The sequence below is a fragment of the Triticum urartu genome, chromosome 3A (genome assembly GCF_056163025.1).
Source record: "Triticum urartu cultivar PI428250 chromosome 3A, HENAU_Tu73, whole genome shotgun sequence".
Lineage (NCBI taxonomy): Eukaryota > Viridiplantae > Streptophyta > Magnoliopsida > Poales > Poaceae > Triticum > Triticum urartu.
The window spans coordinates 179,318,260-179,331,936 of NC_141875.1; the positions used below are offsets into that span (position 1 = coordinate 179,318,260).

Here is a 13,677-nt window from a genome sequence, read left to right on the forward strand (position 1 = left end):
ATAGAATACTTCTCATAGCACGAAAGTTTTTATTACAGCGCCAGAAATCCTTCTTGCTACCTCTTGAGCATGCATTGGTTTTCCCTTGAAGAGGAAAGGGTGATGCAGCAAAGTAGTGTAAGTATTTCCCTTAGTTTTTGAGAACCAAGGTATCAATCCAGTAGGAGACTACACGCAAATCGCCTAGTACCTGCACAAACAAATAAGAACCTTGCAACCAACATGATAAAGGGGTTGTCAATCCCTTCACGGCCACTTGCAAAAGTGAGATCTGATAAAGATAATAAGATAAATATTTTTGGTATTTTTATTGTGTAGATTGGAAAATAAAGATTGCAAAATAAACGGCGACAGAAATAGCTGGTTGACGGGAAATTAATATGATGTAAAGTAGATCCGGGGGCCATAGGTTTCACTAGTGGCTTCTCTAAAGATAGCATATATTACGGTGGGTGAGCAAATTACTGCCAAGCAATTGATAGAAAAGCGCATAGTTATGAGAATATCTAGGCATGATCATAAACATAGGCATCACGTCCGTGTCAAGTACACCCAAATGATTCTGCATCTACTACTATTACTCCATACATCGACCACTATCCAGCATGCATCTAGAGTATTAAGTTCATAAGAACAGAGTAACGCATTAGGCAAGATGACATGATGTAGAAGGATAAACTCAAGCAATATGATATAAGCCCCGTCTTTTTATCCTCGATGGCAACAATACAATATGTGTCGGTTCCCTTTCTGTCACTGGGATCGAGCACTGCAAGACTGAACCCAAATCTAAGCACTTCTCCCATTGCAATAAAGATCAATCTAGTAGGACAAACCAAACTGATAATTCGAAGAGACTTGCAAATATATCAAATCATGCATATAAGAATTCAGAGAAGAATCAAATATTGTTCATAGATAAACTTGATCATAAACTCACAATTCATCGGATCTCGGCAAACACACCACAAAAAGGATTACATTGAATAGATCTCCAAGAACATCGAGGAGAAGTTTGTATTGAAGATCAAAGAGAGAGAAGAAGCCTCTAGCTAATAACTATGGACCCGAAGGTCTGTGGTAAACTACTCACACATCATCGGAGAGGCTATGGTGTTGATGTAGAAGCCCTCCGTGATCGAATCCCCCTCCGGCAGATCACCGGAAAAGGTCCCCCAGATGGTATCTCACTGGTACAGAAGGTTGCAGCGGTGGAAAAGTGGTTTCATGGCTCCCATGGATGTTTTCAGGGTATAAGAGTATATATAGGCAAAAGAAGTTGGTTAGTAGAGCTAGGAGGGGCCCACGAGGGTGGGGGCGTGCCGCCCTACCTCGTGGCCACCTCGTTGCTTCCTTGACCTCCACTCCAAGTCTCCTGGATTGCATTTGTTCCAAAAAAGATCCTTGCGAAGGTTTCATTCCGTTTGGATTCCGTTTGACATTCCTTTTCTGCGAAACACTGAAATAGGCAAAAAAACAGCAATTTGCACTGGGCCTTCGGTTAATAGGTTTGTCCCAAATAATATAAAAGTGCATAATAAAGCCCATTAAACATCCAAAGCAGATAATATAATAGCATGGAACAATAAAAATTTATAGATACATTGGAGACATATTAGCCATCGCGACCTCATCCGCGTGTGTGGCCTCGATTCGCCTCTCCGCTGCCAAATGCTCCTTGAGGTCCTGGCTATACTACATGCACCATGGCTTAGTCCGGCGCTTATTTGGTGGAGGGGTCGGGGATTTGGGTGGAAGGTGTTGCGCTCGCTCTGGCGGTCGCAGCATGTGGGATGTGGAAGGAGGAGGAGGATGGGGGTCGGGTGTGGATGACCTGCCTGGATATGCAAGGTCGGGTGTGGATGACCTGCCTGGATATGCGAGGTCGAGCAACATGAAGGAGGGCCGCCGGTGAGGAGGCGGCGGCGCTGCAAGCAAGGAGTCAAGATTTCAACTTGGAAAGGAAGGCGGAAACAGGGGAAATGTATCTTTTGGTAAGGGGGAGGGGCGAGGAGGAAGATATTTTTGCGGAAGCCGAAAATTTGTAATCTCTTTAGCCAAAAAATTGGTGCGCAAAGTGTTAGCAGACACGGCCCGTTATTTAGACACGGTCTGACGATATTTTGTGTTGCATCCCACACGGTTGGTTATAATAAACTGTGTGGGATCTACTTGATTTTTTGTCTTGATTTGAATTACATAATGGAGTCACAGTGGCCATGGACGGTGTTTGAATTACTAGGCCTTTTTATCTGCAGTGATCATGCAACTATATGTGTCATAAAATAATTGGAATTATTCAAGGTTCGTTTGGACATTTTTATGCATTAAGTGATTTTTCAATGCATTTATGTGCATAATTCAAATTTGAACTACATGCACATGCTCCAGTGCATATAAATTGGTTGAAAAATCAAATCTTTGTCCTTGGGTGCATGCTTAGGTCCAATGCAAGAAATGGGAATGAATTTCAAACACCAGGGCATCGTTGATTGCCGGAAAACATTGAGATGCCTGGTTTTTTTATTCTAGTAAATCCAAAACTCATCTGAAATTCGTAAAACTTGGCATGCTATCATGGAGAGGCATCAACATGTCGTGGTAAGTTTTTAATCCCATTTGGGGCAGGTTTCGGTATATGCTTCTCACTATAGGCATGATGGTTTCGGTAGGGAACGCCCCACCTTTGGGGATGATACTATATCCATTCCCTCTTATTGCTTTCAATTTTTTTTCTCGTGTCAACATAGAACAACTGGAGTGTTGTGTGATTTTTTGGGGTTCGTTTGGACACTTTTATGCATTAAGTGAGTTTTCAATGCATTTATGTGCATAATTCAAATTTGAACTACATGCACATGCTCTAGTGCAAATAAATTGGTTGAAAAATCAAATATGTGTCGTTGGGTGCATGGTTAGGTCCCATGCAAGTAATGGGAATGAATTTCAAACACCAGGGCACCGTTGATTGCCGGCAAAACATTGAGATGCCTAGTTTTTAAATTCTAGTAAATCCAAAACTCGTCTGAAATTCATGAAACTTGGCATGCTATCATTGAGAGGCATCAACATATCGTGGTAAAATTTTTGTCCCATTTGGGGCAGGTTTGGGTATATGCTTCTCACAAACCGGAGCTTCTCACAACAATCATGATGGTTTTCGGTAGGGAACGTCCCACCTTTGGGGACGAGACGATTTTCATTGCCTCTTATTGCTTTCAATCTTTTTCTCTTGTCAACATAGAACAATAGGAGTGTTGTGTTAATTTTGTGATTTTTCGGGGTTCGTTTGGGCATTTTTATGCATTAACTGAGTTTTCAATGCATTTATGTGCATAATTCAAATTTTAACTACATGCACATTCTCCAGTGCATATAAATTGGTTGAGAAATCAAATCTGTGTCCTTGGGTGCATGCTTAGGTCCCATGCAAGAAATGGTAATGAATTTCAAACACCAAGGCACCGTTGATTGCTGGCAAAACATTGAGATGCCTAGTTTTTAAATTCTAGTAAATCCAAAAACTTGTCTGAAATTCATGAAACTTGGCATGCTATCATGGAGCGGCATCAACATGCTGTGGTAAAATTTTTGTCCCATTTGGGGCAGGTTTATCTATATGCTTCTCATAAACCGGAGCTTCTCACAACAAGCATGATGGTTTTCGGTAGGGAACGTCCCACCTTTGGGGACGAAACGATATCCATTGCCTCTTATTGCTTTCAAATTTTTTTCTTGTGTCAACAAAGAACAAGAGGAGTGTTGTGTGAATTTTTGTGATTTTTTGGGGTTAGTTTGGACATTTTTATGCATTAACTGAGTTTTCAATGCAATTATGTGCATAATTCAAATTTTAACTACATGCACATGCTCCGGTGCATATAAATTGGTTGAAAAATCAAATGTGTGTCCTTGGGTGCATGCAAGAAATGGGAATGCATTTGAAACACCAGGGCACCGTTGATTGCCGGCAAAACGTTGAGATACTTTGTTTTGAGAGAAGGCGCACTCGAATAATGATAGCCAACAAAGGCATTTTGAAAAAATAGCTGCCACTTTAATTCTCAAACGTTTGTATAATTCAAACCATGTGTGTTCGGTTAACCATTCACGTGTCACCACGTGTCTTCGTTTTAATGGCTATAGGAGGTGTCGTGTGGACAGCTGCTTGACTGAACGGGAGACGTGCGAGCGCAGTCCAATGCGCAGGCTCACCTGGAAGCGTACAAGCTGTTGAACGCAAGATATGTGCATCTCTTCAACGCAAACGGTTCAGATTATTGTATACAAATTAAATCCAGACTACCGCGCTAAGCCAAGAGACACAGCGATTTGTCAAAATATGCAGCTAAAAATCAATAGCACTATCTATTTTTTGCAACTAAACTTTAGTAATTATGCATAGATTTCATTCATACTAGAGATTAAGCAGTCGGTCTCACCGAAAAGCGAGACAGCCTTGGACTGCCGCCCGCCTCGCTCGCACTGGTCTATATTAATGGCGCCGCCGAGCGGCCGCACCGCCCTGTCCTCGCCACACACAAAATTCCTCTCTCTCCGTCCGCATCCTCGATGCCGCTCTGAGTCCTCAAAGCCATCAGTGTAAGAGGATGCCGCCGAAGTGCCCTATCAAAAGGAGTGACAAAGCCGGGGCTGCTGAAGCACCGGAGCACGGCGTGAATATGGAGACAGAGGTTTCCGTCCCTGCCGACGAGGTGGTGAACGAGGCTGCCAACAAGCGGAGGCGGATCGAGAAAGAACCGCAAGCAACTCCAACAGGCCTTGACTTCATCAACAACCTCCAAGATGATATGTTGATATCATCATATCCCTCTTCCCAATCAAATATCGGGCGAGGACAGCTGCCCTTTCCTGGTGGTGGCGAACCCTATGGCTCCGCACCCCTGTCAACCTCCTCGACGCCCACAAGCTCTGCCATGGCTATCGCCAAAGCTTGGATGCGTTGTCCCAGATCCTCGGCAGTCACGATGGCCCAATCAAAGGCCTTATAACGGGCAAGTTCGATTCCAATGGCAAGGACCGAGCCAAGCTTGACTAGTGGTTCCGATCCCGCGCCATAGATCAGCTCTAGAAGCTAAGTTATAACGATGCACTACTGGAATTAGCTTATTTGCCGTCTGCCAGTTCTTTGCCGTTTGCTGGTGGACGACAAAGAAGTTCTTTTCCGTCAGCTTAAGGAAAACAGACGGCAAAGAACTGGCAGATAGCAAAGGTCTTTGCTATCAGCCTGTTCTTTGTCATTCGCTGGCGGACGACAAAGATTCTTTGCCGTCCGCTGGCTAACTACAAAGAGAGAGCTGGCCCCACTAAATAAGTTAATTGAGGAAAACTTAACGGCCCCCCTCTTTGTCGTCTGCTAGCATACGACAAAGAGGAAACAAAGCGGATGTCAAAGGGTGGGCGGACGGCAAAGATTCTTCCTAACTAACGGCCGAGCCCCACCCCGCCCCTTCTCTCTGTTTCTCTCCCTCTCTCCTCCCCGACGCCCGCCGCCGCCCCCGCCGCCCGCCGCCCGCCGCTGCCCCCACTACCCGCCGCCGCCCCCGCCGCCCGCCGCCGCCCCCGCCGCCCGCCGCCGCCCCCCGCCGCCCGCCGCCGCCCCCACTACCCACCGCCGCCCCCGCCACCCACCGCCACTTGCCCCGTCGACCCACCACCCCGCCGCCCCCACGCGCCGACGCCTCGTCGCCCCACCACCCCGACGCCCCCACCACCCCGGCGCCCCCTCCACCCGCCCACCACCCGACGCCACCGCGACCCCATCGCCCCCGCCGCCCTGCCAGCTTGGCGCCGCCGCTCACCGCACCGGCGCCACCGTGGCCCCCGTCGTCGCCGCTCGATCCGGTGAGTTATTTTTTTCTGTTTTTTCTTTTTTTGCTGTTAGATTTAGTGTTAGATTGAGTTTAGTTATAGTGTTAGATTTAGTGTTAGATTTAGTTTAGTTTTAGTGCTAGAATATGTAGAAGGGGAAGAAGAAGAAGAAGAAGAAGAAGAAGAAGAGGGGAGAAGGTAGCAAGAGGAGGAGGGAGAAGAAGAAAGAAAAGAAGAGGAAACCCAAAACCCTAGTTTTAGTTATAGTTTTACTTTAGTTTTAGTTTCAGCTTAGCTTTAGTTTTTATTTTTAGTTTAGTTTATTTAGATTAGTTTTAGTTTTAAGAAGAGGGGAGGAGGGAGGAAGAGGAGGAGGGAGAAGAAGAACGAAAATAAGAAGAAGAAAGAAGAAGAAGAAGACGAAGAAGAAGAAGAAGAAGAAGAACAAGAAGAAGAAGAAGAACAAGAAGAAGAAGAAGAAGAAGAAGAAGAAGAGGAGGAGGAGGGAGGAGGAGGAGGAGGAAGAGGAGAAGAGGAGGAGGAGGGAGGAAGAGGAGGAGGAGAAGAAGAGAAGAAGAAAAGGCTGTCGCGTGCCCCGACCGCGACCCACACCCCGACGCCGACCCCGACACCCCGACCCCCAACTCCCCGACCCCCGACACCCCAACCCCGACACGGCACCCCGACCCCTACACGCCACCCCGACACGACACCCCGACCCCGACCCCCGACACCCTGACACCACACCCCGACCTCGACACCCTGACCCCTGACACCCAGACCCCGAAACAGCATCCCGACCCCCGACACCCTGTCACCCCGACCCCGACCCCCGACCCCCTGACACCCCGACCCCGACCCCCCACACCCTGACACCACACCCCGACCCCGACACCCCGACACCCCGACCCCCGACACCCAGACCCCGAAACAACACCCCGACCCTGACACGGCACCCCGACCCCGACACGCCACCCCGACACCATATATATTTTGATTTTGTTATGAAAACATCATATATTATTATTCATGTCGGCATTTTTTATGTTGTATTAATTTCGTTTACTCTTTGTCATGGAAGGTGTTGAAAGATGGTGGGCGCTGGTCCGGAGCACTCCGAGGCCCCTTCTTCGTCGGCGCGTGGTGGGAGGTCGTCCATTCCACCCGCACAAATCCGACGGGCGTTGCTGGACAGTATGGCGACACCGCCCGGCCCTTCTTCGTCAACCGTGGTGCCCAGCAGGGGACGAGGAAAGGGAGGGAAGAAGAGAGGAGCTGGAGCACGTGGTCGTGGGAGAGGAGGTAGGGTGACTGCTAGGGTTCCTTCCTCGCCGCCACCCCCAGCTGTTTCACCCGAGCACGTGAGTGCTAGGGTGCCTTCCTCACCGCCACTCCCAGCTGTTTCACCTGAGCACGTGACTGCTAGGGTGGACTCGTCCGAGGAGGAGGCTACACGGACTCCGGTCCACGAGCCTTAGGTCCACGGGCCTTAGTCCCATGATAGTTGGGCCCACGAGACCCCAGACGAGCACACGTATGGATGCGGTACCTGGCCGGATTAGCCTGAGGGGCCGAGTGGCCATGCTGATGATGGCGGGGAGCCGACTGATATTGAGGAGGAGGGGGGCACCGTCTACCAGCGTGGTTGTACACGGCTCCCGTCCGTGCCGGCGACCCGCGAGCAGAGGTGGTTGATTTTCCCTGATGGGGAGAGGTAAGTGCATTTAATATTTTTGTACCTTGTGCATTCACGTTTCTTCAAATACTAATGCATTGGCCTTGTCATGCTGCAGGGGTTGGGACCACCATGAGAACGTCCGCCGGCCCAACTCCGTCCTTGGAGTGCTTTGCCGGAAAAACTTCCCGGGGTTTGTCACGTTGCCTGGTGAGGGTCGGCTTCCAGAGCTTGGATTGAGCTAGGAGCACTACTTGGCTGCCCCGGCCCCGCCGGGTGCGATTATCGACGGTGTATTGTGCAACACGAGGGCAGACGTGGTGATTAGAAAGTTCTGAGTAATTTCTCCTTTACACAATTAAAAATCTTCAACTAGCTAGACATGGTGTGAGGAGGGATACAAGGAGGAGGCGGCAAATGTTATCGAGAACGTCTGCAAGCACCTACTACAGAAACTTACGGCACGGGGCTCGGGTGCAGGTTGTTCGAGACTACTACGCCTTGCGTGATATCAAGAAGCCCAAGCCGGCGTGCCGCGAGAAATTCCTGAGTAAGGAGCAATACATGAAGGTAATTCTTAAGGCCTTGTACTTACTTCCTTCATTTATAAATTCATAGCCGTAGCGCTCAAGTTTCTATTTGCTAACTTAGGCACCTCCGAGATGGTGTGCGGATCGGATGGATTGTTGGGAGGTGTTGGTCAATGAGTGGTGCTCAAAAGAATGGCTAGCCATCCACAACGCGGCCAAGGACAAACGTGCCCAAATGGAAGGTGTGCCACACCATCAAGGCAACTCCAACTTATATGAGTTCAGGCGGAATTGGGTATGTGGTTTGCTTCATGATTCACGCAATTCATTCATCATGCTAGCTTGAGCCCTTTAATTACTAATTTATGTTGTTTCTCTCTTTCAGGCATGCTACAATAAGGCGGATAAGGTGCCAGAGATGTACAACCTCTATGCCATGGCCCATACTGCCTCTTACAAGAAAGTCAAGGCATTCTCTCCGTCTGACCTCGATGATGCAAACAACTTCACTAACATCTCCTCCCACCACAAGCTCGTGAAATATAGAGATGAAGGGAAGGCGAGGAAAGGGGAGGACTTTAACCCGAGCCAGGGTCCCATTGATCCAGAGCTGGTGATGATAGCTAGTGCCAGGAGGTCCCATGGCTCGATAGCCATTGGAGATGGACTTATCCGTTGTCCTAGCACTCTCTCGAAGATCAAGGCGTGGCAGTCGAGATCCGCTCCTGAGATAAGGCCTCGTGAACGGCTAGTCCAACTCACCTTCAAGGTTAGTTATACGTACTCAGCTATCTTTCTAAATTACATTGTGTGCGCTTCCATCAATGATTACAAATGCTAACGAGGAGTGGTGTTGCAGGCTGCTATTCAGAGTAAGAGAGATAGAACGGAGAACCTTCTGTCTGAGGCGGCGGAGAGGCAGCGGGAGTTGGAGGAGAGGACGACAAAGATGTTGGAGGAGGAGAGGGCACGGAATGACATGCAGGCAAGGGCAATGTACGAGCTCCTTGTGGTAAGTTTCTTCCGCTGATTAGCCAAAACATTGATGTAGTGTTTGTCTCATTACTAACTAGTATGACTGAGTCGTCAAAACCAAATGTGCAGTCTGTGTGCGAGAAGTCCGGTCAGACCGCTCTGCCGATGCCAGTAATTGCTCCTGGGACGACGGTGAGTTTAATTTGAATGGACACTACTTGCTAGTCTGAACATTTGAGTGTCATCATGCTAACGAGACTTTGGAAATGATCTTTGGTGCAGCGTAACTCCAGACAAGGATCGCACGATCCTTCTCCAGGTACCGGCATGAGCCAGCCCGCTCCCACACCTCCATGATCACGGTAAATTTCTCTAGTGTTTTGCTTAACAAATGCATAAAGACCTAGACTTAGCTTTATTTCCTCCAAAATGACTTAATAAGCTTACTGACCTCCAAAACCATCATTTTTTCCTAAGTTAGCTCTAAAACGATCTATACTTAGCTTTGTTTCCTCCAAAATGACCAAAGTTAGCTCTAATATGCTTAGTTAACTAGGTTTGCTCAATAATGACATGTACTTAGCTTACTTATGTCAAAATGGCATAAATAGCTTAGTTAGCTCATAAACGATCCATTTTACCTAAGTTAGTTCTAAAATGATCCATTTTACCTTAGTTAGCTCATAAACGATCCATTTTACCTAAGTTAGTTCTAAAATGGTCCATTTAACTTAGTTAGCTCATAAACGATCCATTTTACCTAAGTTAGCTCTAAAATGACCCATTTTACCTTACTTAGCTCATAAATTATCCATTTTACCAAAGTTAGCTCTAAAATGACCCATCTTACCTAGGTTAGCTCCAAAATGATCCATCTTACCTAGGTTAGCTCTAAAATGATGCATTTTTACCTAAGTTAGCTCATAAGCAATCCATTTCACCTAGGTTAGCTCATAAACGATCCATTTCACCTATGCTAGCTCACAAACGATCAATTTCACCTAAATTAGCTCATAAATGTCATATATTCTTCTTCTTCTTCATTTTCTTCATCATCTTGTTCTTCTTCTTCTAATCTTCTTCTTCTAACTTTCCTATTTCCCATTTTGCAGAATTCATTCGCTTCACGGAAGCTTGCATACATGGAGTGCTTGTTTGGATGAACTATGTTTCTTTTGTATCGATGAACTATGCATGTATGCTTTGACGACACTACTGTAATATGTATGGTTGGATGGATGTATGTGGAGCTTGCTATGTATGGTTGATGGAACTTTACATTTATGATGAAATTATATGTGTTGGATATCTCATATGTTTGTTGTGAACTTGCCATGTGAAAAATATATATGTATCATCTATTTGTTGTGAAAATGGTTGAGTATAAGAAAAAACAGGAAAAAAGAGGCAATGCAGGCTCTTTGTCGTCTGCCACCGACGGCAACGGGCTCTTTGCCGTTCGCCGCGGACGGCAAAGAAGCCCCGTGGCAACCACCTGTGTTTTCTGGCAGCTGACCATTTGGTCAATTTGCCTACAGTGGCAGACGGCAAAGGCCTGATGCTCTTTGCTGTCAGCCACAGACGGCAAAGACTGCCGTTATCCACCTAACAGACTAACAACGAGTTTATTGCCATCTGCTTTCTTTGCCGTCCGCCGCTGATGGCAAAGGTTCCATTGCCGTCCGCGTCAGGAAGCAGACGGCAAAGAAGGTCTTTGCCGATCCTTTCTTTGCCAGCGCCTTTTGCCGTCCGCGGCAGACGGCAAAGGCCTTTATCATCTGCCTTCCATGCCTTTGCCGTCTGCCTTGGCAGACGACAAAGTAGCTGATTCCTGTAGTGATGGGCATATGCGCTTGCTGTCAACATCCGCGCTCCACTTCGCGCCCACGCTGCGCTTCACCAAGTTCATGAACTGCCACTGAGGGAGTCCTGGATTTGGGGTTCTCCGGACAGTCGGACTATATCCCTTGGCCGTACTGTTGGGCTATGAAGATACGAGATTGAAGACTTCGCCCCGTGTCTGGATGGGACTCTACTTGGCGTGGAAGGCAAGCTAGGCAATACGGATATGGATATCTCCTCCTTTGCAACTGACCTTATGTAACCCTACCCTCCTCCGGTCTCTATATAAACCGGAGGGTTTTAGTCCGTAGGACAACATACAATCATACCATAGGCTAGCTTTTAGGGTTTAGCCTCTCCGATCTCGTGGTAGATCTACTCTTGTACTACTCATATTATCAAGAACAATCAAGTAGGATGTAGGGTTTTACCTCCATCGAGAGGGCCCGAACCTGGGTAAAACATCGTGTCCTCTGCCTCCTGTTACCATCCGCCTTAGACGCACAGTTCGGGACCCCCTACCCGAGATCCGCCGGTTCTGACACCGACATTGGTGCTTTCATTGAGAGTTCCTCTGTGTCGTCACCGTTAGGCTTGATGGCTCCTTCGATCATCGATAGCGATGCAGTCCAGGGTGATACTTTTCTCCCCGGATAGATCTTTGTATTCGGCGGCTTCACACTGTGGGCCAACTCGCTTGGCCATTTGGAGCAGATCGAGAGTTACGCCCCTGGCCACCAGGTCAGGTTTGGAAGCTTAAACTACACGACCGACATCCGCGGAGACTTGATCTCCGACAGATTCGAGCCCCTGCCGAGTGTGCTGCACATTCACGATGAGCATGATTTAGCTCTACCATCGGGCAGTGTTCAGGAGATCGCACCGGCAACTGCTCCGACCCTCAATTAGGAGCCAATTGCGCCATCCATGGACGGGTGGATAGACCCCGCCACTGAGGCCGTATTCTCAGCGGTGATCGAGCCGAGTATCGACCTTACCCTTCACGGGAGCCGTGACGCCGAACTACCGGATTCTTCCCCGGCCACGGACTCCGAACCGCCTGCGCCCGTGCCTATCGAACCCGACTGGGCACCGATCATGGAGTTCACCTCCGCGGATATCTGTCAGCACTTGCCCTTCGGTGACATACTGAACTCATTAAGGTCTCTCTCCCTGTCAGGAGAGTCCTGGCCGAACTATGTTCGGCAGGATTGGGATGCGGATGACGAAGAAATTCGCCGCCCACCCACCACCCACTTAGTAGCCACTGTCGACAATTTGACCGACATGCTCGACTTCGACTCCGAAGACATCGACAGTATGGACGACGATGCGGGAGATGAAGAGGAACCACTACCCACAGGGCACTGGATAGCCACCTCATCATATGATATATACATGGTGGACACACCCAAAGAAGGCAATGGCGACGGAACAGCGGAGGATGACCCCTCCAAGAAGCAACCCAAGCGCCGACGTCAGCGGTGCCGCTCTAAGTCTCGCCAAAGCAAAAGCGGTGACACCGGCACAGGAGATAATAGCACTCTGGACAGTGCCGAAGACGACAACAATCCCCTCCAGCAAGATTTAGAGCAGGAGGATGGAGAAGCCAGCCCTCGCAAGAGAGCGGCAGATGGAGAGGCGGAGGATGATAATTATATGCCTCCCTCCGAAGACGAGGCAAGCCTCGACGATGACGAATTTTTTGTGCCGGAGGATCTCGTCGAGCAAGAGCGCTTCATCCGCTGGCTTATAGCCACGTCAAATAGCCTTAAGAAAAAGCAGTATCAGCTTCAAGCTAATCAAGATTTGCTAGCTGACAGATGGACTAAAGTCCTTGCGGCCAAGGAATATAAACTCGTACGCCCCTCCAAGAGTTACCCAAAGCGCAGGTTGCTACCCCAGCTGGAGGAGGAAGCACCAAAACCTACATCTCCAGCATATGACGCGGCTGATCGGCCACCTCGTGGCCGCGACAGAGAGGCATTTCAGCCAAAAGCTCAGCCCGCACCCCGATGCCACTCAAATAAAAATTTCAAGGCATGGGGAAATACGCCAGACCTGCGAGACGTATTGGAGGACAAAGCAAAACACGCAAGATCGATCTACGGATGACGAGGGCGAGCCACTATGCGAGATGATAACCGTCATGCCGGATACAGTAAAAGTAAATCCGGCCGGGCCGAACACAGCGGACAAGACTCATTTGAGCTGCGTCGCGATATAGCCCAGTAGAGAGGCGTTGCACATCCCCTATGCTTCATAGACGAAGTAATGGATCACAAAATCCCAGAGGGTTTCAAACCCGCAAATATCGAATCATACAAAGGCACAACAGATCCTGCGGTATGGATCGAGGACTTCCTCCTGCACATCAACATGGCCCGCGGTGATGATCTACACGCCATCAAATACCTCCCACTCAAACTCAAAGGACCAGCTCGGCATTGGCTCAACAGCCTGCCGGCAGAATCCATTGGTTGTTGGGAAGATCTGGAAGCTGCATTCCTCGACAACTTCTAGGGCACTTATGTGCGACCACCAGATGCCGATGACTTGAGCCACATAATTCAGCAGCCAGAGGAATCGGCCAGGCAATTCTGGACACGGTTCCTGACAAAGAAAAATCAAATCATTGACTGTCCGGATGCAGAGGCCCTAGCAGCTTTTAAGCACAACATCCACGATGAGTGGCTCGCCCGGCACCTTGGCCAGGAAATGCCAAAATCTATGGCAGCCTTCACAACACTCATGACCCGCTTTTGCACGGGAGAAGACAACTGGCTGGCTCGCAACAATAACATATCAAAGAACCATGGTACT

At 48.5% G+C, this 13,677-nt stretch overlaps 1 protein-coding gene across 1 annotated transcript; it reads left to right on the plus strand.

Moving 5' to 3' along the window:
- The first annotated feature begins 4,610 nt into the window (after window positions 1–4,610).
- Window positions 4,611–9,369, plus strand: LOC147979112 (uncharacterized). Its single transcript, XM_087515044.1, has 6 exons — window positions 4,611–4,766; window positions 8,159–8,332; window positions 8,423–8,806; window positions 8,897–9,049; window positions 9,142–9,204; window positions 9,295–9,369. The coding sequence occupies exons 1-6, from the start codon at window positions 4,611–4,613 to the stop codon at window positions 9,367–9,369; spliced, it is 1,005 nt and encodes a 334-aa protein (XP_087371170.1).
- The last annotated feature ends 4,308 nt before the right edge of the window (window positions 9,370–13,677 follow it).

What these genes read in the sequence shown, in the direction of transcription:
- LOC147979112 (XM_087515044.1), top strand. Translation starts at nt 4,611, where the DNA reads ATGCCGCCGAAGTGCCCTATCAAAAGGAGTGACAAAGCCGGGGCTGCT. An exon ending in GGATCGAGAAAGAACCGCAA is followed by an intron (nt 4,767 to 8,158) that starts GCAACTCCAACA and finishes TTGCTAACTTAG; the next exon opens with GCACCTCCGAGATGGTGTGC. An exon ending in ATGAGTTCAGGCGGAATTGG is followed by an intron (nt 8,333 to 8,422) that starts GTATGTGGTTTG and finishes TCTCTCTTTCAG; the next exon opens with GCATGCTACAATAAGGCGGA.